The 12,506-nt window shown below is 35.0% G+C and overlaps 1 protein-coding gene and 1 pseudogene across 1 annotated transcript; both read left to right on the top strand.

Annotated features, from left to right (window-relative positions):
• The first annotated feature begins 1,199 nt into the window (after positions 1–1,199).
• Positions 1,200–5,936, top strand: LOC121215249 (thiol-disulfide oxidoreductase LTO1-like; annotated as a pseudogene).
• A 2,351-nt stretch (positions 5,937–8,287) lies between these two features.
• On the top strand, positions 8,288–9,584 carry LOC107937793 (protein GDAP2 homolog). The gene is made up of 3 exons (XM_016870770.2): positions 8,288–8,476; positions 8,553–8,817; positions 8,958–9,584. Exons 1-3 carry the CDS (start codon positions 8,362–8,364, stop codon positions 9,193–9,195), a joined length of 618 nt encoding a protein of 205 aa, XP_016726259.1. The 5' UTR covers positions 8,288–8,361; the 3' UTR covers positions 9,196–9,584.
• Positions 9,585–12,506: the final 2,922 nt, after the last annotated feature.

Below are 12,506 nucleotides of genomic sequence, written 5' to 3'. Positions count from 1 at the left end.
GCAAAAGGTACTTAATTTTTGTATAATATGAAAATACGGAAATTTCGTTCTTTTTAACTGAGGATATTTTGCTTATAACAATCTAATGGTTTTCAGAGTCTACGTCCTACAATCCCAAAGAATACACACCCAAGACTAGGAGAACTGCTTGAGAGATGCTGGCAACAGGACCCAACTCAAAGGCCAACTTCTCTGAAATTATAGAAATCCTTCAGCCAAAATAGTTAAAGAGTACAGTATTCATATGGCTTGCTTTTTTGTTTTATCTCATTAAACAATTCTCTAGCATGGTACATGAAAGGTGCAGATAAGGAAGATCGCCACATGAGCAAGTCATCTGGCGGCTTTTCTCATCTATGTTGAAGGGACCCATTAACTCCAATAGTAAAGAGGATTCGTGAACTACATGTATGATTGTTTGAATACATGGTCCGTATTCATCAATTATATATAGCAATGATGAACTATTCAGTACAGTGATGGCATGTGGGGAGTGATCAGTTTTTAGCAGTATTAAGTTACAATTGCTCTCTTTGGTCCTAATTTTTTTTTCTGTAACTGTTATGTGAAAACCCTAATACTTTGACTTTTTTATTTGTTCTGTTTTTGCAATCGTAACATGGATCCTCTAAAAGTTCTGTTCATCATGATCAGATTCCTGGATCATGACTCGAAATTTTCTTGTTGCTTACAATCTTGTGAAAAGAGTACACGTATCGTTGTTGTATTGGAAACTTGCGAAAGAAAAGGTTATGACCTAAAACTATAGCAACAGTGTCATGTCGGTAAAATGAAGGTTACATGGCTAGGTGCATCTGCGTTCACTCACTGTACCGCCCAGGAGTTGGCGGGCGCGAACCTGACCTGTAACCTGACAAGTGCATGCATGCAATTCATTGCTATTGTACTGTTTCCTTACATACGCCCCTCGGGCCACTGCTTGCAGCTTAACAGCTCTCAATGCTCTATATGCTCGTTTGCCTGTCACATTAGAGAACACGAAATGGTAGTTACATCTAAAGTGTTGAAAAGAATATAAGTTATTGTAGTTACAAGAGACCCCTGAAAACTGATTGGATCTTAATTGCTGCAATATCCTCTCTGGTTAAATTTTTGTCTGAAATGATGATCTCGATGAAGTGAATATTGGGGAAGTATCTAACTTCTTTGATCATTGACTGCTGGCTGAGATTTTCGCTATGAGGAATGACGATATCTCTTGGTGGGATGATTTGATGAACTTCTTTCTAACTGTGTTGAACCAGTTTCTAGCAGTGCCCATCTTTCCAATGTCTGTTGGTTTTTTTTTTCTATGTTTTCCGATCTGATATGATGTCTTCACCTTCGCAGGACCAAGAAGGGATCGCTTTAAAGGAAGGAGTTGTGCCGTGCGCACCATATTTGTGAGAGTATAGTATAGTTTTAATCTTTCTTGTCAATAATGCTTGTCAGACTGAGAACGTGGCACGATGGATATATTATTTATCCATCCCCACCACTGTTGCAGGTTTGAAGCATTCTACCACCGGCTAGCACAATCCCAACCAACCTTTAGGCTTTAGCTAGCTTCAGGGGTTTTGGATAATTTTGTGTTGGATTAATTTGAGTAATTCATGTTGGATTGTTTTAGGTTCAGGTATTTTGGGTTGATGATTCTTTTTTAGGATTTCATCATTGTAGTTTTGGGTCATTTAAGTTCCAATTACTTCAAGTTCAAGTCACTTCGGGTGACTTGTTTAGCCATTTCATGTTCGGTTTAGTTGCATTTGGGCCAATTTGGGCTTGAGTTGACGGGTTTAATTAGTTTACTTTTTATGATCATATTAGATTGGATCAAATTTAGATTGACTAGATCGAGTTTTAAGGACCAAGACGGAATTTATATGTTTAGCTAGCTCAATGCACTGATTAATGGATATTATGATGATAACAATCATCCGATGATTGGTTGAAGGATGATAAATTTGTGCTTACAATAGCTAAAAGATCGGTGGCTGGCATTAGAGACCTTTCCCAAGTAGCCAACTTTGCATCGACAGGCAATTCTCAAACTTCAAGGGACCATGGAAAAAGGGAAGGAGGGGGGTGTTTTATAAGAAAAGGTTCAGTTCATTTGCAGAGCAGATAATAATAGTTCTTTGTCAGTCCTGAAAGGATAAACAAATTTTTTAGAATTAAACATAGCTAAGTGCAACTCTAATGCCAAAGCTCCATTCAATCATGCTCTGTCACCGACATTATACAGTGCCTACGAACAGTAGCAACCTTAGACTAGAAATAAAGCAGCTACTACTTTGCGACACCGGGTGATGTCCCGGTTTGCTTGAAAGAGGGTTACTTTAGAATAAATTAGCTGAAGAAGAAATTAGGTAATTACTTGAGAGAGATAAATAATTGCAGAGGACCAAAACAAGCTAAGAAGAAAGGTGGAAGTCAATGCTTTAATGTATGGAATTTTATGACACAAGGACTCGAATCTTTCAGATTCAATCAATCAGACCCCAGACTTGATTAAAGTTAATTTGATTAAACTCAAATTGGCTCGAGATCGAAATAACGACCATAATATAAAAAAGTTCTTAACTGTAATGATCTAATTTGAGCTTCAATTCCAAATATCTAAATCTAAACAATTCAAATATAAATAATCTTAAACCAAATAAGTAAACAATTGTAAAATTCAAATTTAGCTAATTCAAAATCCATTCGAATTAATAAATGTTGTAGACTCTATGTGGATGAAGTGGCTAAGCCCCAATCTAGCTTGACGTTGTCATTTATTACGGCCAGGGTATACTTTTTTTGGGTAATTCATTCACTCAGCTCATAATAGTGAGCCCAATGAACCAATATGGCTTTTTGAAGGTAAATTGTCCCCATTTCTCTTCAACCTTTTGAGCTTTCGACAACTAGCGATAGCATCACGACTTACCCGAGTGTGGCTGATATCTCCGAACTTGACTCAGATTTTTTATTCTTTTAAGAAATGGACTCTTGAATTGAGCTTGTTACTTCTTTGTACAATCTGGTATTAAAGAAATGGCCAGTTTCATTGGTTATCAGCTTCTCAAAGTCAATTCTTGTATCGCTGCTCTCTCCCTATCTCTTCTCCTGCCTTCATTTCATCTCCGTTCATTTAAAAGTACATTTCTTTCCCCCATTGCTCTCTTTCTCTCTTTCCTTGTTTGATTCTAATCATTACTAATTCGGGTTTTTTTTTTGGTGTTTTTGAAGAAGCAAGCGCCGGTTCGGAGATTGCTTGTGCTTCCTATTAAGTGTTCATCTTCAGGGCCGAGTCAAGATACTGAGTCAGAAGCTGAAACGATGTCAGTTCCATCTTCTTCTTCTTTTCTAGTTCATTGGCTTCGAGCAATTCCACGTATAATTGGCATGCTGGGATTGGTGCCGTTGGGATTATGAAACTGCTTACTTGACTTACCTCAAGCTCTCCGGTTCCGATGCCTTTTGCCCTCTTGGTGGTGGTAGTTGTGGTGATGTCCTCAACAGTGATTACGCCTTCATTTTTGGTATTTAATTTCTTCTTTTTTTTGAAGATTTATTTATTTATCTATATATAAAGTTGTTGGCTTGAATGTGGAAACGAACCTGTATTCGTAATTTTCAATTGTGTTACTACATGCTTTAATTTCATAATCTTAGCCTAGGCATAAATTTCAATTTGATTGTGGAAACCCCAAAAATGTTTTCTGAGGTAGCATGTTTGAAAGTGGATAATATCGTAATAATAATTTTTTGTTATGCATTTATCAGTGTTTCTCTCCATTACTTGGACTGATTCTTATGGATTTGTTACGACACTCAGCTTGCAGTTGAGCGCGAAGAACTTACCTTTGGGATCAACGAAACGACGGGTCACTTGCTATTGCTTGGCACTACCTCCATGGCTACTGCCAGTGCATACTTTTTGTACATACTGAGTACAAAATTTGCTGAACTTCTTGCTCCTACTGTCTAGTGTCGGCTTTATTATCGTTTAGTTTATTTTCATTAGCCTAAAGTCAGTATCAATTTGTTAGATGATATAGCTTTTTCCGGATTTATGCTTATGACCCGGTATACTTGGATTTTCCATTCTATTGTAGGATGTTGGGTTACAGGAGGTACAGAAAGTGGTGGGTTTACAAGTATGCATAGCAAGCTTGGTATTTGCCACATTAAGTACATCATACAGCAATTTACCATCTGCTCCTTCAAGGTGAGTGGATGTACATTGCTTATAGCATCTCTTTTGTTATTTGGATGAATATCTTTTTTTCAGCTGTCTTTTATCTTCAATTCTCTCTCTATAGATATGGCTGCTATACTTATTTCTCCATTTTATCTTTGCCTTCACAGCCAAGCTAATATTGATCTTCCATATTTTACAACTGAGATAACAAAGGAATCAAGTCCTTTTGCGCTTTCTCTTGCAAGGCATCTACATTCTATAGGAGCTAAGATGTATGGGGCTTTTTGGTGTTCTCACTGTCTAGAACAAAAGAGGTGCCTTTTTTGCTTTTAGTTCTCTCTTAGCAGTTCTAACTTAACTGTAAGGTACCCTTCGAATTCTCTGATTAATACAGGGTTTTGCTAATTGTCAAGAAATAATGCACTTTGAGATACGTTCACCGATTATTATTTTCTCGTCAAAGCTCTAAGAATTCACTAAGGATTGGCCAAAAAAGGGACCAGTGGATTTGCATTTGTAACAAATGCCAGGTTTCAGTGATGTTGTTGTGTTGTGACTTCCAAAATAAAAGTTCTAACAATGCACTTTAAGATACACTCATTGATTATTATTGTCATTTCTAATTTCTAAGAATTCACTAAGGATTTGGTCAAAAGAGAAAAGGGACCATAGGTGTTGCAGTTGTAACAAATGCTCGGTTTCAGTGATGTTGTGTTTTGACTTCCAAAAAGAAAGTGGTCTCTTTAAATGAATTAAGTAATGTGAAGTCAATGAGTATCTTTGGAATCCTTGTCCATTTTCATACTAACACCAAATTATTTGGTATGTCAGTCAAGAGCTGGATATGTTCAGCAATCCCCATAGGAATAACATTACTCTTTCGAGCATCTAGAACTTATAAGAATTGCTAGGTACCGCCTAATATTGGTTTCGCCATGATACTTGGCTTCTCATATTAGATTTGATTAGGAAGATGAGTCTAATGCTTTCTTTCTCTAAGAATAGCCGTGCTAAATATATATATATAATCACCTACTTTTTGCACTGATCATCTGTTTCCCTTTACTTATTTTATGGGAATACTTGTGCCTTTGATTCTTTTGTAAGTATGACGTTCATCGGTATTGATTTCTCTTACCAATGCAAACAGATGTTTGGACGTGAGGCAGCAAAGTTGTTGGACTACATTGAATGCTTTCCTGATGGATATAAGACGGGAACAAAAATGATCAAGGCATGTGCAGATGCAAATTTAGAAGGATTCCCAACTTGGGTTATTAATGGTCAGGTGAGGAAGCCTTTCCCTTTCGTAATTCTCCTCATCTTTAGACCATATATGTTCATAATACAGGTATCTTTTGCTTAAATGTCGTATCAGAATAGTCTATATTCTCATATAACCATCTATGACTATACCATTTTCCAGGTTTTGAGTGGAGAGATGGAATTGGAAAAACTTGCCGAGGTATCCGGGTTCCAATTCAATGAATAAGTAGACTATAATCTACACTGGCATTTGTACAGCTTACAGAAGATTTGCTTGCCCTGGCTTAGATTTCAAAAGTTGGAAAGTCTGTTTCTCTCGGTCACGCGCATGTAGGATTCGATCTATATAACAAATGTAGGAAGCACAAAGGTATGAAAATGGTAGATATTTCAATCCCCTCTTATATAATCCATGTATGAAACCTTTGGTGTACTTTGAGAGGAGCTGTTACCTTAATTATGATTATTAAAATGTTACTTATTTGCTTGCCATGAATGGCTAAAATGCCAAATTTTCTTCTTGGTGTTATTGTGAACTAATTTCTAGGACATGGACCACATGGTCCCCCACAAGGTCCCAACAGTTTGATATGAGATGTTTTGAATGTTGTTTAATCCATTTTCTTCAATTTGGTTATGGGACCTAGGTGGTTTTAGAAAGGATAAGAAAAAAAATCCTAGTAAAAGATCAATGAAACTGGCTTTTTTATTTGACAAAGACAAGACGACCAACTCTTTTAAATGTACTATTGCATGTTACAATGTAGTATTAGATCAACTAGAATGGAGTTTTGTTTTGGTGAGTGATGAATAAATTATTATTATTATTTGCAGCAATATATTAGGCTATTTTACTAATCTAACCCAAAAAATTTGATATTTACAAAAATAACCTTGATTCAAAAACATTCACCAAAATGACCTGAAATAAACATTAAAATTGGGTTATGGAAAATAGATGGCTAGCACCATTTTTTTATTAAAAATATAATTTTTGAGGTTTTAGACACTAGATAGTCGGCACCTTTTTATCTGATTAAAAAAATATTTTTTTGGGAAAGAGTTGCCCACGAACAAAAAGTCAAAATCACCCAACAAAAAAAATTGGGAATATTGCAACATAACCCCTCATTGTTTTCCATCTTTTTTATTTCTCAAGTTTAATTACATATTTTATATTTTAAAACAATATTGAATTACTTATCATGTTTTTTAATTATTATTGCATCACTCACATTGTTATTAAATTTAAAAACTAATTTAAAATATATTGAACTACATATTTATAAAAAATATTACTCATTATTTTTTAAAATAAAAAACAATAATTTAACAATTTTTATTTGAATTATTATAAAAGATGAAAACCATTAAAGTATAGTTTAATCTTAAAAACAAAAATTAAAAAAAATCTTGAAAATTCAAATATGATGAGAAAATTCAATCATGAAAATTTTAAATTTTATAAAATATGTAGTTCAATATATTTCAAATTAATTTTTAAATTTAATAAAAATGTGAGTGATGTAATAATAATTAAAAATCATGATAAGTAGTTCAATATTGTTTTAAAGTATAAAATATGTAATTAAACTTGGGAAATAAAAAGATGGGAAAACAAGGAGAGGTTATGTTGCAATATTCCTAATTTTTTGTTGGGTGATTTTGGCCTTTTGTTGGGGGCACCACTTTCCCCCCAAAAAATATTTTTTTAATCAAATAAAGGGGTGCCGGCCATCAGTGTGCCAGCACCCAATTTTTTTTTTTAAAAATACATGTTGCCGGCCATTTAATGTCTAAAACCCCAAAAATTATTTTTAATAAAAAAAGTGGTGCCGGCCAATTTTCGATAACCCAATTTTACTATTCATTTTAGGTTATTTTGGTGAATGTTTTTGAATTAGAGTTACTTTTGTAAATATCAATTTTTTTGGGTTAAATTGGTAAAATAGCCAATATATTACATTGATGTTTGATTTTGTTTCAATCCTTAATCTTCTACTTTAAATTTAAAATCAAGTTTCTCAACCTTTTTCATGATAAATTAAGGAAGGAAAAATGTCAAATTGTGGTTTTAGTCCTTCTATTATGTTTAAATTCGAGATTTAATCCATATTTTGATCTTTTACTATTATAATGAAATTACTTAGTTTGATGTGGATTGTTTCTTAAAAAGTTTAATTATGAATTTCATCTTTTATGAAAGAAAATTGAGAAGATAATCATTTCATTTTAAAATGTTAGAATTTGATTCGTATTTTTATAAAAATTGAAAATTTGGTCTAATTGTGTAATATTATTAAACTTTGTCGTTAAATCACTGACTGGAACATTAAAAATTAAGCAATTTATACACAAGGAATTAGTAAATTTTAATAGTTTAACAATTTATATACAATAAATTAACAAAAATTAACGGCTCATTTATAATTAAATTAATTTCTTAGTTTTCATAAAAAATTAAAATAAAGAGATTAAATTTCAATTTTATAAAGTAGTGGGATGTAGTTCACAATTAAACCTGTTGAAAAAAATCCCTTTGAACTCATTATGCACATATGAACTTTTTGTATAGATACATTAATCATTTCATTAATTAATGGAATTAAAAAACACTTGAGGGATTAAATTATGTGAAACTAAAATACAAAAATAAATAAAAAACTTTAGCATACTAGAAGGACTAAAACATAATTTAAGCCGAAAAAGTCTTCAAAAGAAGGGACCCAGTCAAGCTCACGACCTTGGCTCCACAATGGAAGATGCTTTAGAATATTCCCCTTATTATTCAAACATAAAATGACAATTGACTTTATCCCTTGAAACCCATCCAAAGTTTCCTCTATAAATATAATTTCAATCTTTATCCTTTAATAATTCAAATTTACTGCTTACACAGAATAACAATGGCATCTCAAATTTCAGAGTCCCATCTCCTTCACAAACTCGACATTTTCAAGATCCAAGGCAAAGATAAACGCGGCCACAAGATTCTTCGCATTACCGGAAAGTCCTTCCCCGGTAATGTTTTTATCATCTTTTATTGTAATTCGATTTCAATTAGGTTTCTGATTCTGATTACTCTTTTTTTTATCAGCTCGGTTTTTGAGCGTTGATGTTTTGAAAGAGTATTTAGATGAGTATATATTTCCAAGGCTTTCAAAGAAGCCGTTTTCGGTGTTGTACATGCATACCGGAGTTCAAAGGACCGACAACTTTCCGGGAATCTCAGCCCTCCGATCAATCTATGATGCTATTCCGGTCACCGTCAAAGATAATCTCCAATCCGTTTATTTTCTGCACCCTGGCCTCCAGTCTCGGCTCTTCCTTGCCACTTTCGGCCGCCTTTTCTTTGGTGACGGGTAATATTAACATAATAATCCAATGGTCAAATTCTGGATTTAGTCCTTCTAACTATGTTGAAATTTAGGATTTAGTCTTTAATCCAATTGTTAAGTATTACGGATACGATTTTTTAACCATGGAATGCTATAATGGTTAGGTTGTACGGGAAATTGAGATACCTTAGCAGGGTGGATTACCTGTGGGAGCACATAAGGAGAAACGAGATTGAGGTCCCTGATTTCGTGTATGATCACGATGAAGATATGGAGTACCGTCCGATGATGATGGAGTACGGTTGGGATAGTGATGATCCTCACCCTAGGGTGTACGCCGCACCGGCAGTCGCGGTTGATTCACCTTCTGCTTCTATCTACTCCATGAGATGCATCTCATAGAGACAAATTGTAATTAATTATAAATTAGCAGGCATATGATATGATAAGCTCCTTTTTTTGCAACTTTAGTTCATTATTATTAGATTATTACATCAAACATAAGAATTTCGATATGATTCTGGCTAAACAACGCCGATACCAAAGATAGGGTTGAAGGAAGCATCGCGGTTCAATTTAATGGCATTTGCTATTGAGAAGATCTCACCATCGAAGCTCGAAGACGAACCTTCAAACATGAGATTGTTACCAACCTTCCATTGATGCCATTGCCAACAGAGAGATATGTAAATAGTAAAACATATCATATCGTATACTTTTTTTGTAAGAGATACAAATAGAGTTGAGTAAAATTCAATTCAAAAATTCGAAAAATGAGTTAATTTTAATAAGTCGAATTTGAGTCTATTTTGAATAATAGATTAGTATATATATCTATTTGGTCTATGTTAATTTAAAAAATGAGTACATTAATCTTTCCTGTTGCACGGAAGCGTGTGAAAGAGTAAAATTATTGTACTGAAAAATCACACTAAGTTCAATTCCCAGGAAAGAGAGGTAGATCACGAAGATCACTTAAATACCAAGTCTTTCCTAGCCAGAATATCCCTCTATCGTAATTTAATAGCACAATAAATCACTACAATCACATTCACAAAATATGCAAAACAAATAATAAAGAACACCAGAATTTTAACGAGGTTCAGCAAATTTTGCCTACGTCCTCGGGCACTACCAAATATATTTCACTCCAAAAATTACAAGTGAAATTTACAAATAGAGAGAGAGAATAATGCCTTAAGTAGAGAATGGCAATTATGGGATGAAGAAAGTAAGAAATGGTTAGACCTATTTATAGTTGAGGTTCAAGGATCAACTTGCAATGTCCCTATACAATTAGGGACCAAAATTGCAATTATCCCATGCCAACTTTTAACCCAACTTGCCAACCAATTTTACTTTCTACTTTCGGTGCCCACCCTTTTTGACTTTTCAAACAATGGGTGGGTTCCAATAATCTCCACCTTGAAGATTTGATTAGGATAATCTTATCTTCACACAATTCTTTCTGCCTTTGACAACAATACTTGATAGTGCTTCTTCAACTGTTAAACTTGCAGGATATTAATCAAGTTCAAACAATGTTCGAACTTGGTTGATGTTACCACCTTGGTCATCATATCTGCGGGATTATCTGCAGTCTTGATCTTCTGAAGACAAATTTTCCCCTCTTCAATAATTTCCCGCACAAAATGGAATCGTACGTCGATATGTTTTGTACGTGCATGATAGACTTGATTCTTTGCTAAATGAATAGCACTTTGACTATCACAATACACGTTAATATGCTCCTGAACCAACCCCAAGGTTTTAGCCATACCTTGTAACCAAATAGCCTCCTTTACAGCCTCTGTTACAGCTATGTACTCGGCTTCTGTGGTTGACAATGCAACTGTAGACTGTAGTGTAGACTTCTAACTTATTGGTCCTCCAGCAAGTGTAAACACATAACCAGTGGTTGATCTTCGCTTGTCCAAATCACCGGCATAGTCAGAATCAACGCACCCAATAACACCTTTACCAAGTGTATTATCCTGCTTGAACAGTAATCCAACATCCACGGTCTTCTGAATATACCGTAGAATCCATTTCACAGCTTGCCAATGTCCTTTTCCAAGATTATGCATATACCTGCTCACTATACTAACTGCCTGTGAAATGTCAGGTCTTGTACACACCATTGCATACATCAAGCTACCTACTGCATTAGAATACGGAACTTGCAACATGTATTCTCGTTCCGTATTCGTCGAAGGAGATAGTTGTGCAGAAAGCTTGAAATGAGAAGCCAACGGGGTACTTACAGGTTTTGTCTGCTCGTTCATGCCAAACTGCTGTAGTACCTTTTTCAAATACTGCTTCTGAGACAAGCTAACTCTATCATGAGCTCTATCTCTCCATATTTCCATGCCGAGAATCTTTTTAGCTTCTCCTAGATCTTTCATCTCAAACTCGAGATTGAGTTGAGTCTTCAATCTTTCAATCTCAACTTTGCTCTTAGATGCTATTAGCATATCATCAACATATAAGAGCAAGTATATGAAAGTTCCTTCTTGTAGCTTCTGAAAATACACGCAATGATCAAATTTACTTCTTGTGTACCTTTGCCCTTTCATGAACTGATCAAATCGCTTGTACCACTGCCTCGGAGATTACTTCAATCCATAAAGCGACTTTGTCAGTTTGCAAACCCAATTTTCTTTTCCAGCAACCTTGAATCCATCTGGCTGAGTCATATAGATTTCCTCTTCCAAATCACCGTGTAAAAACGCGGTCTTCACATCAAGCTGAACTAGTTCAAGATCATATTGCACAACCAAGGCTAGCAAAATCCGAATAGACGAATGCTTCACAACTGGAGAAAACACTTCATTGTAGTCTATTCCTTCTTTCTGAGCGTAACCCTTTGCTACTAATCTAGCCTTGTATCGAATTTTATTTTTATCAGGAAATCCTTCCTTCTTTACATATACCCATTTGCATCCAATTGCCTTCTTTCCCTTGGGTAGTGTCACCAACTCCCAGGTCTTATTTTTATGAAGAGACTGCATTTGTTCATTCATTGCTTGCTTCCACTTTACACCATCAGGGTTACTTATTACTTCTGTGTAAGTAGAAGGAACATCATCATCTGTAATTGGAAGTGCTTAGGCCACTATATCATCAAAGCGAGCAGGCTTACGAATCTCTCTTCTTGGCCTTCTATATGCAATTGAATCTTGTTGCTGTAGAGATTCTTGGGTAGGAACCTCTTCATCATTTGTCCCTTCAATATTAGCTGGATCATCGTTAACCTTTTCAAGCTCCACCTGCTGCGAAGTACTACCGGTTTTGTCATCCTTTTGTGAATCCTTGTACTTCAACATGGTTGATTCATCAAAAGTCACATCTCTACTGAAAACAATCTTCCTTGTATCAGGACACCAGAGACGATATCCTTTTACTCCATCAGTTATACCCAAGAATAATGCTTTCTTTGCTCTTGGGTCTAACTTAGATTCTTTTACATGATAATATGCAGTGGAACCAAATACATGCAAAGAATCATAATCAGTAGCAGATTTACCAGTCCACATCTCCATAGGAGTTTTTCCATTTATTGCAGCTGATGACAAACGGTTAATTAGATGGCATGCATATGTAACTGCCTCAGCCCAAAATTCTTTGCCCAATCCAGCATTGGACAACATACATCGAACTTTCTCCAGTATAGTTCGATTCATTCGTTCTGCCACCCCATTTTGCTGTGGTGT

The sequence above is a fragment of the Gossypium hirsutum genome, chromosome D03, assembly GCF_007990345.1.
Source record: "Gossypium hirsutum isolate 1008001.06 chromosome D03, Gossypium_hirsutum_v2.1, whole genome shotgun sequence".
Lineage (NCBI taxonomy): Eukaryota > Viridiplantae > Streptophyta > Magnoliopsida > Malvales > Malvaceae > Gossypium > Gossypium hirsutum.
Note: the sequence above shows the minus strand (reverse complement) of the source record. Positions and strands in the feature narration are given on the sequence as shown.